Genomic DNA, 18,099 nt, shown 5'->3' on the forward strand with positions numbered 1-18,099 from the left:
GGAAGGATCTCTCCCCGTAAGAGTTATGTTCTAATGGAAGGATCTCTCCCCTTAACTGTCATGTTCTAATGGAAGGATCTTTCCCCTTAAGTGTCAAGTTCTAATGGAAGGATCTTTCCCCTTAAGTGTCATGTTCTAATGGAAGGATCTTTCCCCTTAAGTGTCATGTTCTAAAGGACAGATCTCTCCCCTTTAGCTTAATATTCTGATGGAAGGGTCTCTCCCTCTCAGAGTCTTGTTCTAACAAAAGGATCTTTCCCTCTCAGAGTAATGTTCTTACAGATTGATCTCTCGCCTCTGATCCCTCTTCTGTTTAATCTTGTTAGAGTCCAGTCTGTTTCCCTGGGACACCATGAGATTAAAGGTATGTGAGAGAGAGAACCGTACCCTGTAGCCAATGACCACATACAGGGTGGGGGGAGGAGTCTGTGCTTGGCTGTTCCCTTCCTTGACCTTGGTCCAGAAAAGTGTCTGGGTGTAAGAAAGATTGAGAAAGACTGACTCTGAGAGTTTGGCTTTAACACATCACACTCAAAAGTAGGGGAGGGAGACAGGCTGAGAGACCTGCATGCTGCAATGTAGTCCACTGCAGTGCAGGTTTCTGTTGTTTCCTTGGCTGAAGGGGGATTTACATAGGGATTCTAAGGGACACCTGACAACCCACGGCTGAGCTGGGGAGAGACGATGTCCGTATGGGCCAGACCACAGCACAGTGTACAGTAAGTCACAATATACAGTCCAGCACTTTGTCTGTGTTCTTATGTATAATATTGTATGTAATGCCTATAAAGTATCGGATAAAGACAGATGTAAACCTTTTCTTACGAATTTGGCATAAATTACTGAAAGCATGAATGCCTTTTGATGTTATATGTGTTTATGTTGGTTTCCTCAGCTCTGACACGTCTTAAAATTCCTAATACATTTACATTTTTATGATGTCATACATTGTAATGTGCCAAGTCATACATTTGTTTTTTATTTGTTAACTCAATCGTGGTTTATTTGTTACTAGAGTGTAAATAGAGACTCTAATCCTTCCACTTCATGTTGTTTAAAGGGGGGGGGGGGGGGGTATTTGAGTATGTGTGTGGGTTTTGTACGGTGCTTGGTGCGGATGGATCCACTATGTATGAGAATCATTGTCACCCCCCCCCCCTTCCCGCCTCCCAACACACATTCCCTCCCTCCTTTGTATTGCCTGAATGCTTCGGTTATTGTCCTAGTCTGGGGATGTGGACACACGCTCTACCACCCACCCCAAACATCTCAAACTCTGGATTGTTACTGCGGACAAAGGGAACATGTTGATAATGTATTCAAACAACATTATATCCTGCATATCTGATCATACCACATAGAAATAATGCAATATAATGAACTCATGTAGCCTAAGGGCTTTAAATAGTAATAGTAAATAGCGGTTTCTATGAGTGCTGTGATAAGTTGAGACTCAGAAGTGTCTGCATCAGGTGTACTTCATTACCCAGAAGCCAAGTGCACAGCAGTGGGGGAGTGGGTTTATGTAGGCTCTGACCTGATAACAACATGTCTTCCTTCCATGTGAGGGACCTTACTGCTGATCTTGAGCCAACTCAGGGAGAGAACTTTAATCTGTACACACATACACGCAGAAAGGCTGAAGGCTACCTGCAATGAAAGATTACACTGAATAGGGAAGTAGGCTGGCAACAGTGTTTGTGTCTTGCCAAAGACACTGACAGGCAGTTGGTATGATGACATAGACAATAAGACTCCCTCATTCTAGGTGGCACACCAGTGTGGAACTCTGATATCTCTCTGTCTCCCTAGGCATCCAATGAGGAAGTCCAGAACAGGAAGCTGAGATGGAGTTCTCAGGGTGCCCTTCTGTTGCCGAGGCCCAGGAGGCGGAGCAGGCGGAGAAGGAGGGCCACGCCCATGTCCTGTTCGACGACTTCGTCCAGGCGTCCACGTGCAGAGCGACGCTGCGTGCCTTTAATCTGCTCTGTGAGCACCTCCAGCTCACACACACTCACACCCAGCCACACACACACTCACCAACGCTGCAGCTGTTCTACCACACCCTCAAAGAGCGCCTCAGCTACTGGAAGGCCAATGCACTGTGGGCCAAACTGGACAAGCGGGCCGCCCACCACGAGTACGGGAAGGGCCGTGTCTGTGCCAACACCACGGTACTGATGAGTCTGCTTGAGTCCGGTCCACCTCCTTTGTGCGAATGGCTTAATTTGTTTGTGTAAATATGTTTGTGTGAACAGTTTTGACATGAAGGGTGCGTATCCATGTGGTGTGCGAGCGTTAAGCGTGTACGTTTCTGCCCCCCCCCCCCAAGTGCGTGATCATTGGGGCAGGGCCGTGCGGTCTGCGGACAGCCGTGGAGCTGGGGTTCCTGGGAGCCAGGGTGGTGCTACTGGAGAAGAGAGATGCCTTTTCCAGGAATAATGTCCTCCACCTCTGGCCTTTCACCATCCACGATCTCAGGGGCCTCGGTGCCAAGAAGCTATATGGCAAGTTCTGTGGCGGGGCCATCGACCACATCAGTGAGTATGGAATTACCCCATGAACCCCCAAGTCATTTTCATGGTTACAGCTACTGCTTGTGTTTGATTGGCAGTAATCATTCATTAGAGAATCTCCCTTTCCTCTATCTCTTTATACCTCTCTCTGTCCCTTTTTCTCCCCTGTCCGTCCTCCATCTCCTCCATCTCCTCTATCTCCTTCTCCCACATGGGTAGGTATTCGGCAGCTACAGCTGGTGTTATTAAAGGTGGCTCTCTTGCTCGGGGTGGAGGTCCATGTCAACGTTGAGTTCAAGGGACTCGTGGAGCCGCCCGAGAACCAGGAGAAACAGAGTAAGACGCGTTTGCTTACGGTCCGTGCGCCCGCCCACCTGTGAGTGTGCAAGCAAACGCGCATGCTCTTGTGTGTGTGTGTGTGTGCGCGCATCATTCCTTTGTGTGTTTGTGTCCTAGAGCTGGGGTGGAGGGTGGAGGTGAAACCCAAGTCTCACCCTGTTAATCAGCTACAGTGTGACGTTGTGATCGGAGCAGATGGACGACGGAACACACTCCCGGGTAAATCACAACCTACTGAACGACCTTCCTCTAAGTTCAGATAAAGTCCTAAATGAATCAGTCAGACCTCCCTGAAGAAAGAAGAGAGGTCATTATCCCCAGTCAAAGGCTTTGAAGGGGAAAACAACAATCTAGGCCTTGCATACTTTCAAAACCTGTTCTCCCATCAACCATGTCAGTCCCACGTTTTTCCCACCAGGCTTCCGGCGTAAGGAGTTCCGGGGCAAGCTGGCCATCGCCATCACGGCTAACTTCATGAACCGGAACACCACGGCGGAGGCCAAGGTGGAGGAGATCAGCGGCGTGGCCTTCATCTTCAACCAGAGGTTCTTCCAGGAGCTACGGGACGCCACAGGAATAGACCTGGAGAACATAGTGTACTACAAGGACGACACGCACTACTTTGTGATGACGGCTAAGAAGCAGAGTCTGCTGGAGAAAGGAGTCATTCTGCGGGTAACACCACACACAAATATGCCTCCCTTGCGTGAAACCCAACGCACCTGCAATTGCCTGTTCTCTTTTCCCGAGAGGCACTGCCACAGAACAGACTTGTTTGTTGCACTGGCACAGTTGCTATGTAGATTTTCCTTGACGGCATCACCCCCTTCCATTTAGGACTATGCGGACACAGAAATGCTTCTCTCGCGGGGGAACGTGGACCAGAATGCGCTGTTGGCCTACGCCCGCGAAGCGGCGGACTTCTCCACCAATCACCAGCTGCCGTCCCTGGACTACGCCATGAACCACTATGGACAGCCCGACGTGGCTCTGTTTGACTTCACCTGCATGTATGCCTCGGAGAACGCCGCCCTGGTCAGGAAGAGACACGGACACCAGCTGCTGGTGACGCTGGTCGGCGACAGCCTTCTGGAGGTGAGGAGGAAGTCAACATCAGCAGTTCCGACATGCTTCCAATATTATCATGTTGTTAGGAGCATATCTTCTGAATGTTACTCAACAACTCTGTTTCGAATCTACATATTGTGTCCAAACTGACTCGCTAAGTTACGTTATTGAAGTGTGTGTGTGTGTGTGTGTGTGTTAGCCATTCTGGCCCATGGGGACAGGTATAGCACGAGGGTTCCTGGCAGCGTTGGACTCAGCGTGGATGGTAAGGAGTTGGGCCCAAGGTCTCGCTCCCCTGGAAATACTGGCTGAGAGGTGAGAGGGCAGCTCTGCAGTCAGGGGAACTCTAACAATGGGAAATTGCACATTGGGAAATTAAACTATACTGAAACTCAGTGCTGTATCCAAATAAACATACACTCACCTAAAGGATTATTAGGAACACCTGTTCAATTTCTCATGAATGCAATTATCTAATCAACCAATCACATGGCAGTTGCTTCAATGCATTTAGGGGTGTGGTCCTGGTCAAGACAATGTCCTGAACTCCAAACTGAATGTCAGAACGGGAAAGAAAGGTGATTTAAGCAATTTTGAGTGTGGCATGGTTGTTGGTGCCAGACGGGCCGGTCTGAGTATTTCACAATCTGCTCAGTTACTGGGATTTTTACGCACAACCATTTCTAGGGTTTACAAAGAATGGTGTGAAAAGGGAAAAACATCCAGTATGCGGCAGTCCTGTGGGCGAAAATGCCTTGTTGATGCTAGAGATCAGAGGAGAATGGGCCAACTGATTCAAGCTGACAGAAGAGCATCTTTGACTGAAATAACCACTCGTTACAACCTTTGTGAAGCCACAACACGCACAACCTTGAGGCGGATGGGCTACAACAGCAGAAGACCCCACCGGGTACCACTCATCTCCACTACAAATAGGAAAAAGAGGCTACAATTTGCATGAGCTCACCAAAATTGGACAGTTGAAGACTGGAAGAATGTTGCCTGGTCTGTTGAGTCTCAATTTCTGTTGAGACATTCAGATGGTAGAGTCAGAATTTGGCGTAAACAGAATGAGAACATAGATCCATCATGCCTTGTTACCACTGTGCAGGCTGGTGGTGGTGTTGTAATGGTGTGGGGGATGTTTTCTTGGCACACTTTAGGCCCCTTAGTGCCAATTGGGCATTGTTTAAATGCCACGGCCTACCTGAGCATTGTTTCTGACCATGTCCATCCCTTTATGACCACCATGTACCCATCCTCTGATGGCTACATCCAGCAGGATAAGCTCAAATCATTTCAAATTGATTTCTTGAACATGACAATGAGTTCACTGTACTGAAATGGCCCCCACAGTCACCAGATCTCAACCCAATAGAGCAACTTTGGGATGTGGTGGAACGGGAGCTTCGTGCCCTGGATGTGCATCCCACAAATCTCCATCAACTGCAAAATGCTATCAAATCAATATGGGCCAACATTTCTAAAGAATGCTTTCAGCACCTTGTTGAATCAAGGCCACGTAGAATTAAGGCAGTTCTGAAGGCGAAAGGGGGTCAAACACAGTATTAGTTTGGTGTTCCTAATAATTCTTTAGGTGAGTGTATATTGGGTGCCAAAATGTAAAGATTAGGCTTGTAAACCACAAGTTATCTCTCTCACACTGTATCTCCTCCCTCTGTCTCTTCCTCTCTTTCACTCTCGCTTTTGTTCTTTATTTCAGAGAAAGCCTGTACCGGCTCCTTCCTCAGACCACTCCAGAAAATGTCAATAAGAACTTTGGTCATTACACTGTAGACCCAGCTACACGCTACCCTAACATCAACCCACATCTCATTACCCCCGCACAGGTACATGCACACAAATGAACACATATCCAAACACACACACACACAGAGCTTTGATGACCATGATAAACAATGGAAAGATGCTGCAGATGATCAAGGTAAGGACAATATTTTCAGGTGGTCCATCTAATAGACACGGGAGAGTGTGGAGATTTGGGTGAGGACCAGGAAGCCCTCCCCCCGTCCCCATTACCGAGGCTGCAGCGAAAGGGTGAGTCTGATGCCGAGTGCTAAGCAGGACACTCACGTAACGCTATCAATTGGCTTGACCTCTCAACCTTGACCTCCTCACTGCTATTTGTATTCCGTCTCTTGTCTGCCCCTGGTTTCCCAGAGTCCTTCTCTCGCACCGGTAAGCTTCTGTCGTGGTGCCAGGAGCAGACCCAGGGTTACCGTGGCGTCGCCGTCAGCGACCTCACCACTTCCTGGAAGAGCGGCCTGGCCCTGTGTGCCCTCATCCACCACTTTCGCCCTGACCTCATGTGAGTCACCTTTGGCCTTTGAAATCCACCCACAAAAATCGCCTCTCATTCATCTCACATCCCGACGGTGGTATTTGGACGCTGTAGTTGACTTGGAACATTAACGATGCCGTGCTTCTCATCGCACCTTTAACCCTATTGAACTTTAGTTTCCTGCATGTGCGCGTGTTATGTGTGTGTGCTCATGTGTGCGTGTGTAGGTGAGGCAGATGAGTCTTAAGAACATGTTAATTAATGCACTTTTAATTACCTGCTTGGTTCAGTGTCTGTCCTAATCCTAGGTCTGGTGTTTTGTTCATGAGTGTTCATGTTCTTTCTTTGTCTCTCTCTCTTTCCCTTTCTCTTTCTGCAGTGACTTTGATTCTCTGAAAGAGGAGGAGGTGGCGGAGAACATGAGGCTGGGGTTGGAGGTGGCAGAGCAGGAGTTCGGCATCTCTCCTGTGATGACTGTAGAGGAGATGTCCTCTGTCAGTGAACCAGACACCCTCAGCATGGTCATGTATCTCAGCCAGCTCCACCAGCTCTTTAAGGATGCACTGCCCCCAAGTGGTGAGATTCTGAACTTTCTATAGGAGGTTTATGTAATTTGATTGCAAATTCATTCATTAAGAGATATGAATTCCAAATCAACATGTGAAAGACAGGTCCTCTCCATTTTAGTCTATTGAGAAATCTTTGAAAATGTATGCACGCATCCCTGGTTTGTAGATAGTTATTAACCAAGTAGTTTGAAACCAGAATGCTGATATATAGTGATAACCGTGGTATGTGTAACCAATAAGGCATGAGGAGGTGTGGTATAAGTAACCAAAAAGGCATGAGGGGGTGTGGTATATGGCCAATATATTCCATGGGTATGATATCACAACACAGAGATAGTTATTCAACAGTTAGTTTATCCCTGATATACTTATAGTTATTCTGTCCCTGGTGTTTTTCAAGATGCCCTCTGAGAGTTTTGCAAGTAAACAACATTTTATGCCTCCTGTTTTGAGCTGGATGTGTAATATGTTGCTTACTAGCATCACAGTGACCGGAAAGCTCACGTTGCCGTGGTGTACTGGCAATATACTACAAAACCCCAAGATGCCTTATCTCCTCTTTATGTATCGCCTCTCCTACATAACTTCAATGGCTAACTAAGCAAAAAGGTGTTGAAGGCTTGTGTGTTCCTACTTCCTGTCTGTGGTGGTGGAGGCAAAGGGATGTGGGGAACGTTGCTCTGACTGTCTCCTCTCTACTCTCTCTAGAATCCCAGACGGAGGCGGTCCCAGAAGGGAGGGCTGCTCTGATTGGTCCTGCATCCCTCCTCAACCGGCTGGGCCACAGCCCGTCCCGGAAGCGTAACCCTAAGGTACACATTAGAGTCTCTGTCTGGGTGTGGGTCTGTACGTTCATGTGGCTACACGCCTGCTTGACTGTGGCCCTCCAATCAGGAGCAAAAGGAGAAAGATGCGGAGGGGAAGAGGAGGAAGACTGGTCGACCATGTCTGGAGGACGTGAGACAAGATCTCAGATTAGTGGACAGTTATGTGGTGAGCAGTGGAAACTGTGGTCCTTGGTGATAGACACTGGAGATAGTTGAGAGAGCAGCTATATAAAACAACAAGGCAGCGTTGTATTTCAGTACTCAACACAATTCATGTTTACAGGAAGAAGCGGCACTGTGCAATGTGGGCGGATCAAGCCAGAGTAGAGTGCGCTCTATGGCCAATCAGCTGCTGGCCAAGTTTGAAGAGAACTCCCCTTGCCCCTCTTCCACTCCAGCTGCAGTGCTACGCAGACAGGTGAGAGGAGGATCAGATGCCACCAGGGTTCTCTTCCTCAGAGAGACAAAACTGTTTATTGTATTATTTAAAAAAACTGTGCTGAAGAAATTAGCTTATAAAAGAGCAAAGTTAGTCATGAATAGCTTTTGGTTGTTTAGATAGGGAGGGGCGATTTTGAAGGTGTAGACCATAAAGTAATCAGAATTCACCAGAGGGTCTGTGGTGGAATGCAGTTATAACTATTCTACGGGGCTCAATTGTGTAATTTGCTGTTTTTAAGCTAATTTTGCCAGGGGCAAAACAGTGACTTAAAAACCAGTTGGGGACTGGAACATGATGTTGGGAAGATTCGATAGCTGGATGCTTACAAAGTGCTGATCAGCACATTTTGCAATAGCGCAGTCTGTCTATCCAACTCTGAAGGGATCTAGTTTAGATCATCAGCTCTGAGCAGAACGACTAACTTTGTCTTGAGGATACAGGGGCTAAGCCAGATTAGTTGCTCTCCGATAGGCATTTAAGAGTCAGGGTCACTGGGACATGCTGGGCTAACAGACCGTTGGACCTTTGCTTGGAGCAGCACAACAAGTTACTTGTTGGTAAGAGGGAGCACTGTGATTGGACAGAAGTTTTGGGATGTGCTCTAGACCCAGACTAGGGTCTGGGTTGTGGTTTGGTCAAAAGAGAGCCCTCGCTCTCTCTACTAACTCTGCTAACCGACCACCAGGGGGACTCTATGCCCACACTGCCACCCCCTCCAACATCTCCTGAACCCAAGTCCAACCTCGCCCCTGTGACTTCCGCTGCCACCTGGAAACAGGTACATGTAGAAAATCTATGGTTCTTAGAGGAATGCTCTTTATTAGCAGTGGTTCGTTGTGCATCACAACATGTCACTTCATCTCCCTCATCCACACTCCACACTCTGCCGTCTTAACCCATCTAACTCAAGAAGAAGCGCACGCCGCAGCAGGAGCAGATGAGCTTCAAGTACAAGGAGAAGGTCAAGTGTCACACTCTGCCCAGCAGGGGGGAGCAGGTACGCCACCCCAGGGGTCCCTAGGTGATGTAGTCTGCGCATAGATTAGTAATGAGATCCCGTCCATTTAGTAGCCTTGCAATGTCAATCTGTACGCGAATGTGTGTCATCTTCCGGTTGGCATTTGTGCTTCCCTAACGAGTGTTCGCGACGCAAGAAGACCAACTATCAGAATTGTCTTTCAACAGGTGGCTTCAATCCTACGCGACGCAAATTCCCTCGACCAACAGATGAATGTGACACTGTCTGACGTAAGGCAATGAATTGTTCTCTTAGTTTAGTAAAAACATTAAGCTGAACAACAAATCTACATTTACATGTTGACAGATCCACGGTCAGTGTCAAAATGCCTTTGGTCTAATGTTTAACAACAGCCCTAGTGTGTTCAAAGTGTGTGCTTTGACTTGATTTAGACCTCTTGCATGTGGTCTATGGGGCAGCATCAGGTCACAGTTCTATATGATGTTGTATATCATCAAGAACTGCTGTTTCATAGCGAAGAGAGTCAACTGAGCTTGAGTCAGGGTGCAGCTTGTTTGGTCTTTGAAGTATTTTTGATGAATGCACTGCAGGGCATGTGGCATGTGACCACTCTGCTACTGAAACTGTCCATTTTTGTTTTCTGAAAAAACAGAGGAGGTACATGAATCCATGTATGCAGGTTTTGTTCATGGTTGCACAGCAGTTTATTGCAAAACATGGTTTCTCTCAGTATCTGCAAGCTTCCTTTCTCAGCATCCTCTCTGTTTTTCCTGTATTTGGTGTTTGGTCAGTTGGTATGGACTGTTGTTCTGCTGGTTCCACTGCAATCAACAGAAATACCATTTAATGACTGTAAAGAAAGCATCCAACAGAGGATATGTGTTTCTAGAATGTTAGTTTTGGACTTCCACATACACTGATTGAACTCACTTTGTGTGTGTGTGTTTTCTGTATTTGCTCCTGCTGTCTTTTAGAAATACATTCAGATGTACTCAGGGGGAGTTATGTCATTGGCTGAACAGATCTCCAGCCAGCTTCAAAGACAGGAGTCTCCATCACCTCAGCCCATTCCTGATAAGAAGGAGCCAGTGAGTGCAAATCTGAACGAGTCGATTTGAACAGACATTCATCGGTCATTGAGTTAAACCCTTTTCCTGGCCTCCCACCTTTCCCAGACAGGCGCGCGACTGATGTTGTCGGGGCCGAGCGGGACCAGCGACGTGTGTTTCTTCTGCGGAAAGCGCGTGTACGTGATGGAGAGACTCAGTGCCGAGGGCCTGTTCTTCCACCGGAGCTGCTTCCAGTGTGACCACTGCAGCGCCACCCTTCGCCAGGCCTCCTATGCCTTCGACCGGCCGAGCGGTGAGGCTGGCAGTGACTGACACAGCACACACTGAAATTCAACCGCACCATACGTCAAAGTATATGGGAGGCATTATGTGTGAAAGGTTCACCAGATATCACAACGCCCGGGAATTGCCAGGGTTACCAGCTCTTTAATAGAGCAGTAGAATGCCAAATAAATAATAAAACATCATTTAAAAAGGTTGGAAAAACTGCATATCAAGAGTTATCAAAAAGGGGTCTGATTGAAAATCCACTTAACACCGCGTGGTTCTTCAAAACAGCTGGTGTAAATACACAGATCACTTGTCTGGGATACATGGACTCCTAAATGCATCTGACCTGCAGGGCGCAGGCATTCACTGGACCGACTCTCAATCACTCTGACTTACACTGATCACATCTGATCACGACGATGCGCCACATGACCACACGCCACAGGACTTTGATGATCAGCAGACCGGGGATAAACAAAGTTAACACATTAACACTGTGTTGCTGGCTTCACCGTTAGGGCCCAGGGCTGCTCAGACATATCGCTTTTGAAATGTGCTTGTTTATCTCTGATTTGGGATGTGCGCGTGGGCAAGCGCGTGTGTGAGATAGAAGCTGTATTGTACGTCGTTTTTGGAGTCTTGCTGTGCGTTTGTCGTGGAAAGGGTGGGGGGAAAACATGTCTGCGTTTTGGCTACTGATCAATACGTTTATTTTTAAACCCATTCCACCAATCAGGGAGCAAGTGTCACATGATTGCCCTTTGAGTGCGAGGCAGGAGAGGAGTGTGGAGGGCGGGCTATATATGACTGTTTTCTGACCCGGGGACCAGATCTCATTTGTTTTCCTGTTATGCTGTTGACTGTCACGGTTTTCTATGGAGTCACACTGTAAGACACAACTCTTTATTTTCATTATCTTTATTCCTGGGAGCAGAGGGGCTTAGCTTTTTTTTCAGGATCTAGGGAGACCGTTATATTTGTGTGGAATATTTGTTTTATGATTTAGCTGACAAAGAGGCTTGTACATCATAATACTGTTCCTTTTCTTTTCTGCAATTAGATTAACACTGTTTCAAGTTCTTCAAAAAACGTGATATTTGCAGATCTTTACATGTACTTCAGGGTTCCAGGGGTATGCTTCTATGTGTGTCACTCTAACATATTGTTCTGTGTGTAGGGAAGTTCTATTGTAAGCCGCACTATGACCTCCGTCAGGTTGGCCCGGTCCAGAGAAAGAGACCCGCCCCTCCTAACTCCGACCAGTTTCCCGCCCCTTACGAGCAGAACCCCTCTAAGAAGAACATCCCGGTAAGGACATCTACATACCCATGTGAACTATGGCTAAATGGAAGCTCTTGCTGGTCTTGGTTAGGACCTGACTGATTCCTCTACAGAAAAATACATTCTGCTGAGAAAGTAAATAAGGTCACATTATATTGACAAGCTTTCTGTTTTTTATTGCATTGATGAGAATATGTGAGAGCAGTTTCGTACTAGCTTGTCCAGGGTGGTTTAGGATGGTATTGCGAGTGTCTAAAGTGAGTATAAGGAGATTACAAGTCATTATAAACTGATAGACGGACCAGCAACCAAGATTAAATTGGGAATATGTCAGGCACTCTGATCAGTATAGTAGAAAACTATTATTTGAAACATTAACGGCAGATGTATTTATGCTAGTTGTACAGTAAAAATCTTCCACATTGCCCCTTTAAAATACCTCCCCAAAAAAGGTTTGACCCTTCCTTGGTTCTGTTTTTCCAGGATTCCCCAATGGTCGGGTCCAACACCCCTCGCACGTCTGTCAGCACTGTGATGACGGACCGCCGGACCTCAGGTAAGCCAAGGCGTTCACGTGTCTGTTTTGGGCGTGTGTTCTCTGTAGCGATGCTCGTGACGTGTGCATATCCGTAGCAACGCTCGTGACACGGGCGCCTGTTTGTGCACATCGGGTGCTTCTAGTGACGCCGCTGAGTGTGCAAAGAATGTGACATTGACACTGGCTAAGGGTGTGTCTGTGTGTGTGTATGTGTCTGATGTGTGTGTGTGTGTGTGTGTGTATGTGTCTGGTGTATGTGTGTGTATGTGTCTGATGTATGTGTGTGCGTGTGTCTCAGTGGCGTCTCTGACTGGGAGAGGGTCCGGCTTGGTAAAGCTTCTGTGTGTGTGTGTGTGTGTGTACGTGTGTGTGTGCGTGCTCAGTGGCTTCTCTGATTGAGAGTGAATGTGGCTTGGCTAAGCGTGTACGTGGCACGCCGGAGCGCATTGAGCTGGAGAACTACTGCGGGAGCCTGGAGTCGGATCAGCAAACGAAGGAGCCGGAGGAGGTGCCGGAGGAGACGCTGGCCAATTACAACCTCAGACCACTGGTGACGGCGGAGAAGAAGGCCAGTCACAGCCGTAGCCCGTTGCGGGGCGGGAGCAGCGACGGCTCCAGGTCAGCATTTGGAAAATCCTACATTAAATGTAAAGGTCAACACACTGTTTTAATGTAGTCTTTATTTCCATCCTTGTGTCTGGTTTTCTCCACCTTACTTCACCATTGCCCTGCGTCCACTCACTTCCTTTCCCTCTGCTTTTCTGTCCCCCTTGTCACTCGCGTGCGCACGCACCCAGACACGCTAACTGGTTTTGTCCATCCTCGCAGTTCGGAGTCAGAGATGGAGGAAGAGGAGGGGGAGAGGCTGCGTGCTCAAGCCAGTGGCCTGGCCAGAGACTCCTGGAGGAAGGCCATGGAACTACACACACGTCTGCGGGGGGAGGGAGGCGCAGCAGAAGACGAGAGCGAAGAAGGAGAGGAGGAAGGAGAAGTTGATGAAGATGACGATGATGATGATGAGGAGGAGGAGATATCTAGCGATGGTCAGTGTGGAGTTTTGCTCTGATTTCCTGTGTGTCACTCTTTGTGCAGTCAAACGATTTGTTTTTAGAGTAGTTTCCTTCCCTCACATCCCCCTCTTTACAACCCTTTGTGTTCTGTGTTCTGGTCACTCAACCCTCTGTCTGTCTGTCTGTCTATTGGTTGGGTGTCTCCCCCGGCTTTTAGAAGGGGAGTACTGTCCGTGGGAGAGAGAACGCCACTCAGGCTTGTGGCTCCTCCCTTTAGAAGAGGAGGCAGAGACAGGTAGCGCCACGCCAGGGGAGAAAGCTTACAAAACATGTTTATTATTAACATTATGTCCAATCTTTTGTAACTAACCACATTGCATGTTTTCACATTGCACAGACTGTTGCACCACTGTCTGAAGGCTGTGGGGGGTTTGATTGCCCAAACTTTTGGTTGGACGTCTTTTGTAAACTTCTTTTGCTTCATCATAGAATTTGAAAAAAAATTCTAATACTAACTCCAGCTCAGCACAGGAATTCACAGCTTCTGACTCTCTCTCTCTCTCTCTCTCTCTCACGCACTCACTCAGAGGAAGGATCATCTCCCCTCACAGCCGAGGAGGTAGCCTCGTTGGATGAGTGGCAGGGTACACACTCATCACTCATGAACACGCCTGGCCCCCTCACATCTGACCTACAGGTGCCTGACTCGACGACCCCCGACCCAGCCACCTTCGAAAACCCTGGTCCACGCAGCCCCGCCGACATACCCAATATCACCTTCTCCACTCCAACCACGGCCTCCACGCCGGTCACCTCCTTCGCACTGTCACAGGCCCCCGCGCCCTTACAGCCGCACATCCCCAGATCCACCTCCTCCATCTCCATCCCAGACTCCAGCGTATTTGCCTACTCCTCCCTGAACTCCTCCACCACGTCTGGATGCTCCCCTGGTCCGGACGAGGGGGAGGAGGGGGAGGAGGGGGAGGAGAAGAAACAGGGAAAGGAAGACAAAGCGCGAGAGGAGAGGGGGAAGGAGCGGGACCAGAGCAGTAGCTCGGGGATCGGTGTGGGGGGAAGCTCCTCCACCTCCACCTCGGACCCTCTCACCCCACCCAGCACGCCCCCGACCGGCCAGCTCAGGGCATGCTGGGTTACCGTGCCCCAGCCAGTCGTGGAGGTGGAGTCCCTCCAGAGCTCTGGTCCGCGCCTTGCCCATCGATTTGCCCCCGCACCCGTCATGGCGACGGCTGTTGTGCGTGGGGCTGGGGGCAAGAAACCGAAGCCGTGGGATCTGGGCGGAGGAGGGGGTTCGGTTGCAGGGGGGTCAGTGGGAGGGGCGTCAGTCGGTGCAGGGTCTCTTGGGGAGCAGCTGTGTAAAGGCGAGGTGATAGACCCATTAGAAGACATTAGCCCCCCCTTATCCCCCTTAAAGCCCCTCAAAGTGGTGCCTCGGGATGAGAGGGAGATCGGCAGGAAGAGGGAGATGGAGAGGAGAAGGGAGATTGAGAGAGCAGCCCTGGGCTGGGATGACACCACGATCCCCCTGGGAAGGGAACCTCTCCCAGAGAAGAACAAGAAGACAATGGACCCCCGCAGGTTCACGGAAAATCTGCCTCCCCTCCTTACTCAGCTCCAGGGGGGCTCTTTCTTCCCTGCACGCAAGGAACCCAGGGACCCCGAGCCCCCCAGCCACAGTGTGTCTGATGAGAGCACAGGAGAGGGAGGGCCGCTAGCCCTGTTCAGGGCGGTGGTATTTGGCTACAAGAGGGACAGGAAAAAAAAGGGCGGGACTTCCCTTTCCAATGCAACAGCATGCCCTGCCGCCAAAGTGCACGGCAGGAGGATAAGTTCCACAGAGAAAAGAGGTGAGTCGCATTTAACCTACTTGCAGCAAGCTCACACACGGACACAGTCCTACACGTACAGACAAACTCACAGACACACACCCACACACATTCAAACACACACAGGTCCTCTGGTATAGTGATTTCCTCTGTCTTTGGTGTGCAGGTGTGAAGTTCGGGGGTCATCATAGCTGGGCGGAGTCAGAGGTGTCGGATATCAGCTCTGCTGTGATGGAGAGATGCTCCATGAACCCCAAGGCCAACGTAAGACCATCCCTACCCACCCTACCACTGATCCCAGAACAGCAGTTGACATTACACTGTCCAGCTGTGACTGTGGGAGTCACTGATGTCACAACTGACCTCTGCTCCTCGCTACAGATGTTTACAGTCCAACAATGACGTTTGCCGCTTAATCAAACACCTATGTCATTTGTGTATGTGTGTTAGTGGGACTCGGGTAGTTCCTGGTGTAGGAAGCTCAGGTCTATGTTTTAACGGGTGACTGTTTTTAGCTTCGTCTGGAGCTGTTTGAGTTAGCGTCAGACCTGAAGAAGAATACCATTAAGGAGGAGGAAGAGGAGGAGAATAAAGCAGCGGAGGTATATTACTGTGCAGCAGTAGTTGGAGGTCTGTGTCGTAGTCCTGTGGATGTCAGTTAGACTGGCAGTAGAGAAAGCAGGGGAGACTTACGCTTCTGTTGCAGCTGGAATGTACAAGTTCCTGTGAAATTGCTCAAGACACAGTTTAGCGTGTACTACACTTACTGATTATTCCATGTTGTTCTTCATCTTTCCAAGTCTGCATATGTGCCTCACGCCCTGGCATTTAGAAGGGCCTATGCCATTAAGGTAGAGTGAACCGTACCGTTGGTTTCATGAAGCCTTTCCGTACTGCTGCGAGTGCGCGCGCGCTGATCGCCTCTCTCTCCCCCTGCAGAGACGAGTGGGGAGGGAGATGGAGAGAGACCACTCCCCCTCCGTGAACTCCCCGTCATCGTGTCCCACGGAGGTGATCGGAGTGCTGGTGTACCACACCAAGGACCCGTCCAGCCTGGATGTGTCCGAGTCCATGTTCCACAGAGACAGGGACCCAGAGGAGGAGCAGCTGGACGCCAGGTTAACGCGCAGAGTCCAGAGAGCAGCGCGCAAGCAGGCCAAACAGGAGCAGCTCAAGAGGCTGCACAGAGCCCAGGTGGGATGTGACCCCTGTAATGAGTACCGTCTACGGGTTTGGTAGTTAAGATTAGGGGTTGGTGGCATAACCCGGGGAGCAGGGGCAGGGTAGCGTCTCTACCTAGGAGCCTTCTCTCACTTGTTCCCTCCCTGTCTCTGACCAGGGTAACAGAGAATATAGGGCGTTTTTAGGGAATACTGTTTGTGAATCCCAAAATGATAGAAAAACGCTAATGTGAGCATGTGCGTGCGCGCGTGTCAGATGATTCAAAGGCAGCTGGAGCAGGTGGAAGTGAAGCAGCGTCAGCTGGAGGAGAGAGGCGTAGCGGTGGAGAAGGCCCTGAGAGGAGAAGCCGGTAAACGCACCTGTTCGATATCATGGTTGGCCATACCTGTTGATAATGATCAGTGCAAGTTTCTGTGTTCAACACTCTGACACGTTGTGATTCCAGACTACTGGGGAGAATCGAATGACAGTGAAGAGCTGGACTTACACCTGGGAGGTATGAACAGCTTATTATAGTTTATATTTCCTCCTACGATTTAGCATGAAACCAAATAAAGCCTGGTTATAATCTTCATCACGCCCTTAGTTATGGGCAGACAGGATGACCCCGCTCTGATGCAGCAGTGGTTTAAGCTTGTCCAGCAGAAGAACTGCTTGATGCGCTACGAGTCAGAGCTCATGATATTGTGAGTATCTAATACACACACACACTGCCAGTACGATAAAGCCCCTGATAAGATGGCAGAGAGTAGCGTGTCTGGTTAGCATGCAGCTGTCTGGATCCGTCTGTGTCTCTGAGCCCTGGTCCGCGGACTGACATGGCGACTGCCTTGCAGTGCTCGGGAGTTGGAGTTGGAGGACAGGCAGAGTCGTCTTCAGCAGGAGCTCAGAGAGAGGATGGCCGTAGATGGTACGTGCACACGCCATCTCATACACACACACCATCTCAAACACACGTAAATCGTTGTTCCCCAACCCTCACCTTAACCCAAATGAACACACAAACACATCTCGTTGTACCACACCACTGCAATATTGAGGATATTCTGTTTGCAGCTTCTCTCACTTGTTTCCTCCCTGTCTCTCCTGCTCAGACCACCTGAAGGGCGAGGCTGAACTGGCTGAGGAGAAGCTGATCCTGGGGGAGATGTTGGAGGTGGTGGAGCAGAGAAATGCTCTGGTGTCTCTGCTGGAGGAGCAACGGCTTCAAGAGAGCCAGGAGGACCGAGACCTGGAGGCCATAATGTTGTCCCGGGGACTGCACTACTGGGCCTGAGAAGGGAAATCTAACCTGATTACGATCCTCTTTTAAACTGTGGTTACAAGCAGGGTGGTGAGAGATCTCTAACCAGACCCTAGTCATGGTCGGACTTTGGATGGCCCGTTTGGTTTCCCTACTGCTACGCTCCTGACTCACCGACTGCTGTGCTCTGAAAATGATTCCTCTATGTTCACTGTACTTGCCCCCACTTCTGTTGTGCTAATATGGGATATGTTTAAATCATTTCTGTTGTTGTGTCAACGATTTTTCAAGTGTATTATTATGTAAAAAGAAACAAAGCTCATTTAAACGTTTTAATATGAAATTAACAATGTTTTACTACATAAATTGGATAATAAAAACTGACTTGTTTGACAGGCGGATTAAGACTACTTAAGATAGTTTATGAAGTCTGGGTTATCTGTGACCCTAATATATATCATACTTCTGTAGTGCAATGGTTGCAAGTTCAAAGATCATTTTATTTACTTTTAAGTTTTTGTTTGTTGGCGCTTTGTTGGTTCTCACCCCCATAGCACAAGATTGTTGGCTTTGAACCCAGGCGCTGGCACTGGGGCAGGGCTTGAAACAGGTTGTTGGA

General features: G+C 48.9%; 1 protein-coding gene across 10 annotated transcripts; it reads left to right on the top strand.

Moving 5' to 3' along the window:
* The first annotated feature begins 317 nt into the window (after nucleotides 1-317).
* Nucleotides 318-17,881, top strand: mical3b (microtubule associated monooxygenase, calponin and LIM domain containing 3b). Of its 10 annotated transcripts, none has more exons than XM_010886921.4 (35): nucleotides 432-719; nucleotides 1,813-2,174; nucleotides 2,333-2,540; nucleotides 2,736-2,852; nucleotides 2,973-3,074; nucleotides 3,274-3,530; nucleotides 3,693-3,950; nucleotides 4,123-4,238; nucleotides 5,647-5,773; nucleotides 5,888-5,981; nucleotides 6,105-6,252; nucleotides 6,605-6,801; nucleotides 7,503-7,606; nucleotides 7,689-7,787; nucleotides 7,905-8,039; nucleotides 8,749-8,841; nucleotides 8,974-9,060; nucleotides 9,249-9,311; nucleotides 10,017-10,130; nucleotides 10,218-10,404; nucleotides 11,560-11,690; nucleotides 12,147-12,219; nucleotides 12,585-12,819; nucleotides 13,030-13,244; nucleotides 13,429-13,506; nucleotides 13,799-15,076; nucleotides 15,222-15,319; nucleotides 15,571-15,657; nucleotides 15,856-15,906; nucleotides 15,995-16,249; nucleotides 16,493-16,586; nucleotides 16,683-16,733; nucleotides 16,824-16,923; nucleotides 17,074-17,147; nucleotides 17,332-17,881. In XM_010886921.4, the coding sequence occupies exons 2-35, from the start codon at nucleotides 1,848-1,850 to the stop codon at nucleotides 17,511-17,513; spliced, it is 5,835 nt and encodes a 1,944-aa protein (XP_010885223.2). In that variant the 5' UTR covers nucleotides 432-719; nucleotides 1,813-1,847; the 3' UTR covers nucleotides 17,514-17,881. The 10 variants fall into 10 exon arrangements, with proteins under 10 accessions (XP_010885229.2, XP_010885223.2, XP_019898504.2 ...); XM_020042945.3 differs by having other exon boundaries at nucleotides 8,977-9,060; XM_010886922.4 differs by lacking the exon at nucleotides 15,856-15,906 and having other exon boundaries at nucleotides 433-719.
* The last annotated feature ends 218 nt before the right edge of the window (nucleotides 17,882-18,099 follow it).

Source organism: Esox lucius, chromosome 23, assembly GCF_011004845.1.
Source record: "Esox lucius isolate fEsoLuc1 chromosome 23, fEsoLuc1.pri, whole genome shotgun sequence".
Classification (NCBI taxonomy): domain Eukaryota; kingdom Metazoa; phylum Chordata; class Actinopteri; order Esociformes; family Esocidae; genus Esox; species Esox lucius.

Excerpts from the sequence above, each read along its gene's own strand:
- mical3b (XM_010886921.4), top strand. The coding sequence starts at position 1,848 with ATGGAGTTCTCAGGGTGCCCTTCTGTTGCCGAGGCCCAGGAGGCGGAG. Across the intron at positions 5,774-5,887 it reads ATCTCATTACCCCCGCACAG|GTGGTCCATCTAATAGACAC; the intron begins GTACATGCACAC and ends CAATATTTTCAG. Across the intron at positions 15,320-15,570 it reads CCATGAACCCCAAGGCCAAC|CTTCGTCTGGAGCTGTTTGA; the intron begins GTAAGACCATCC and ends GACTGTTTTTAG.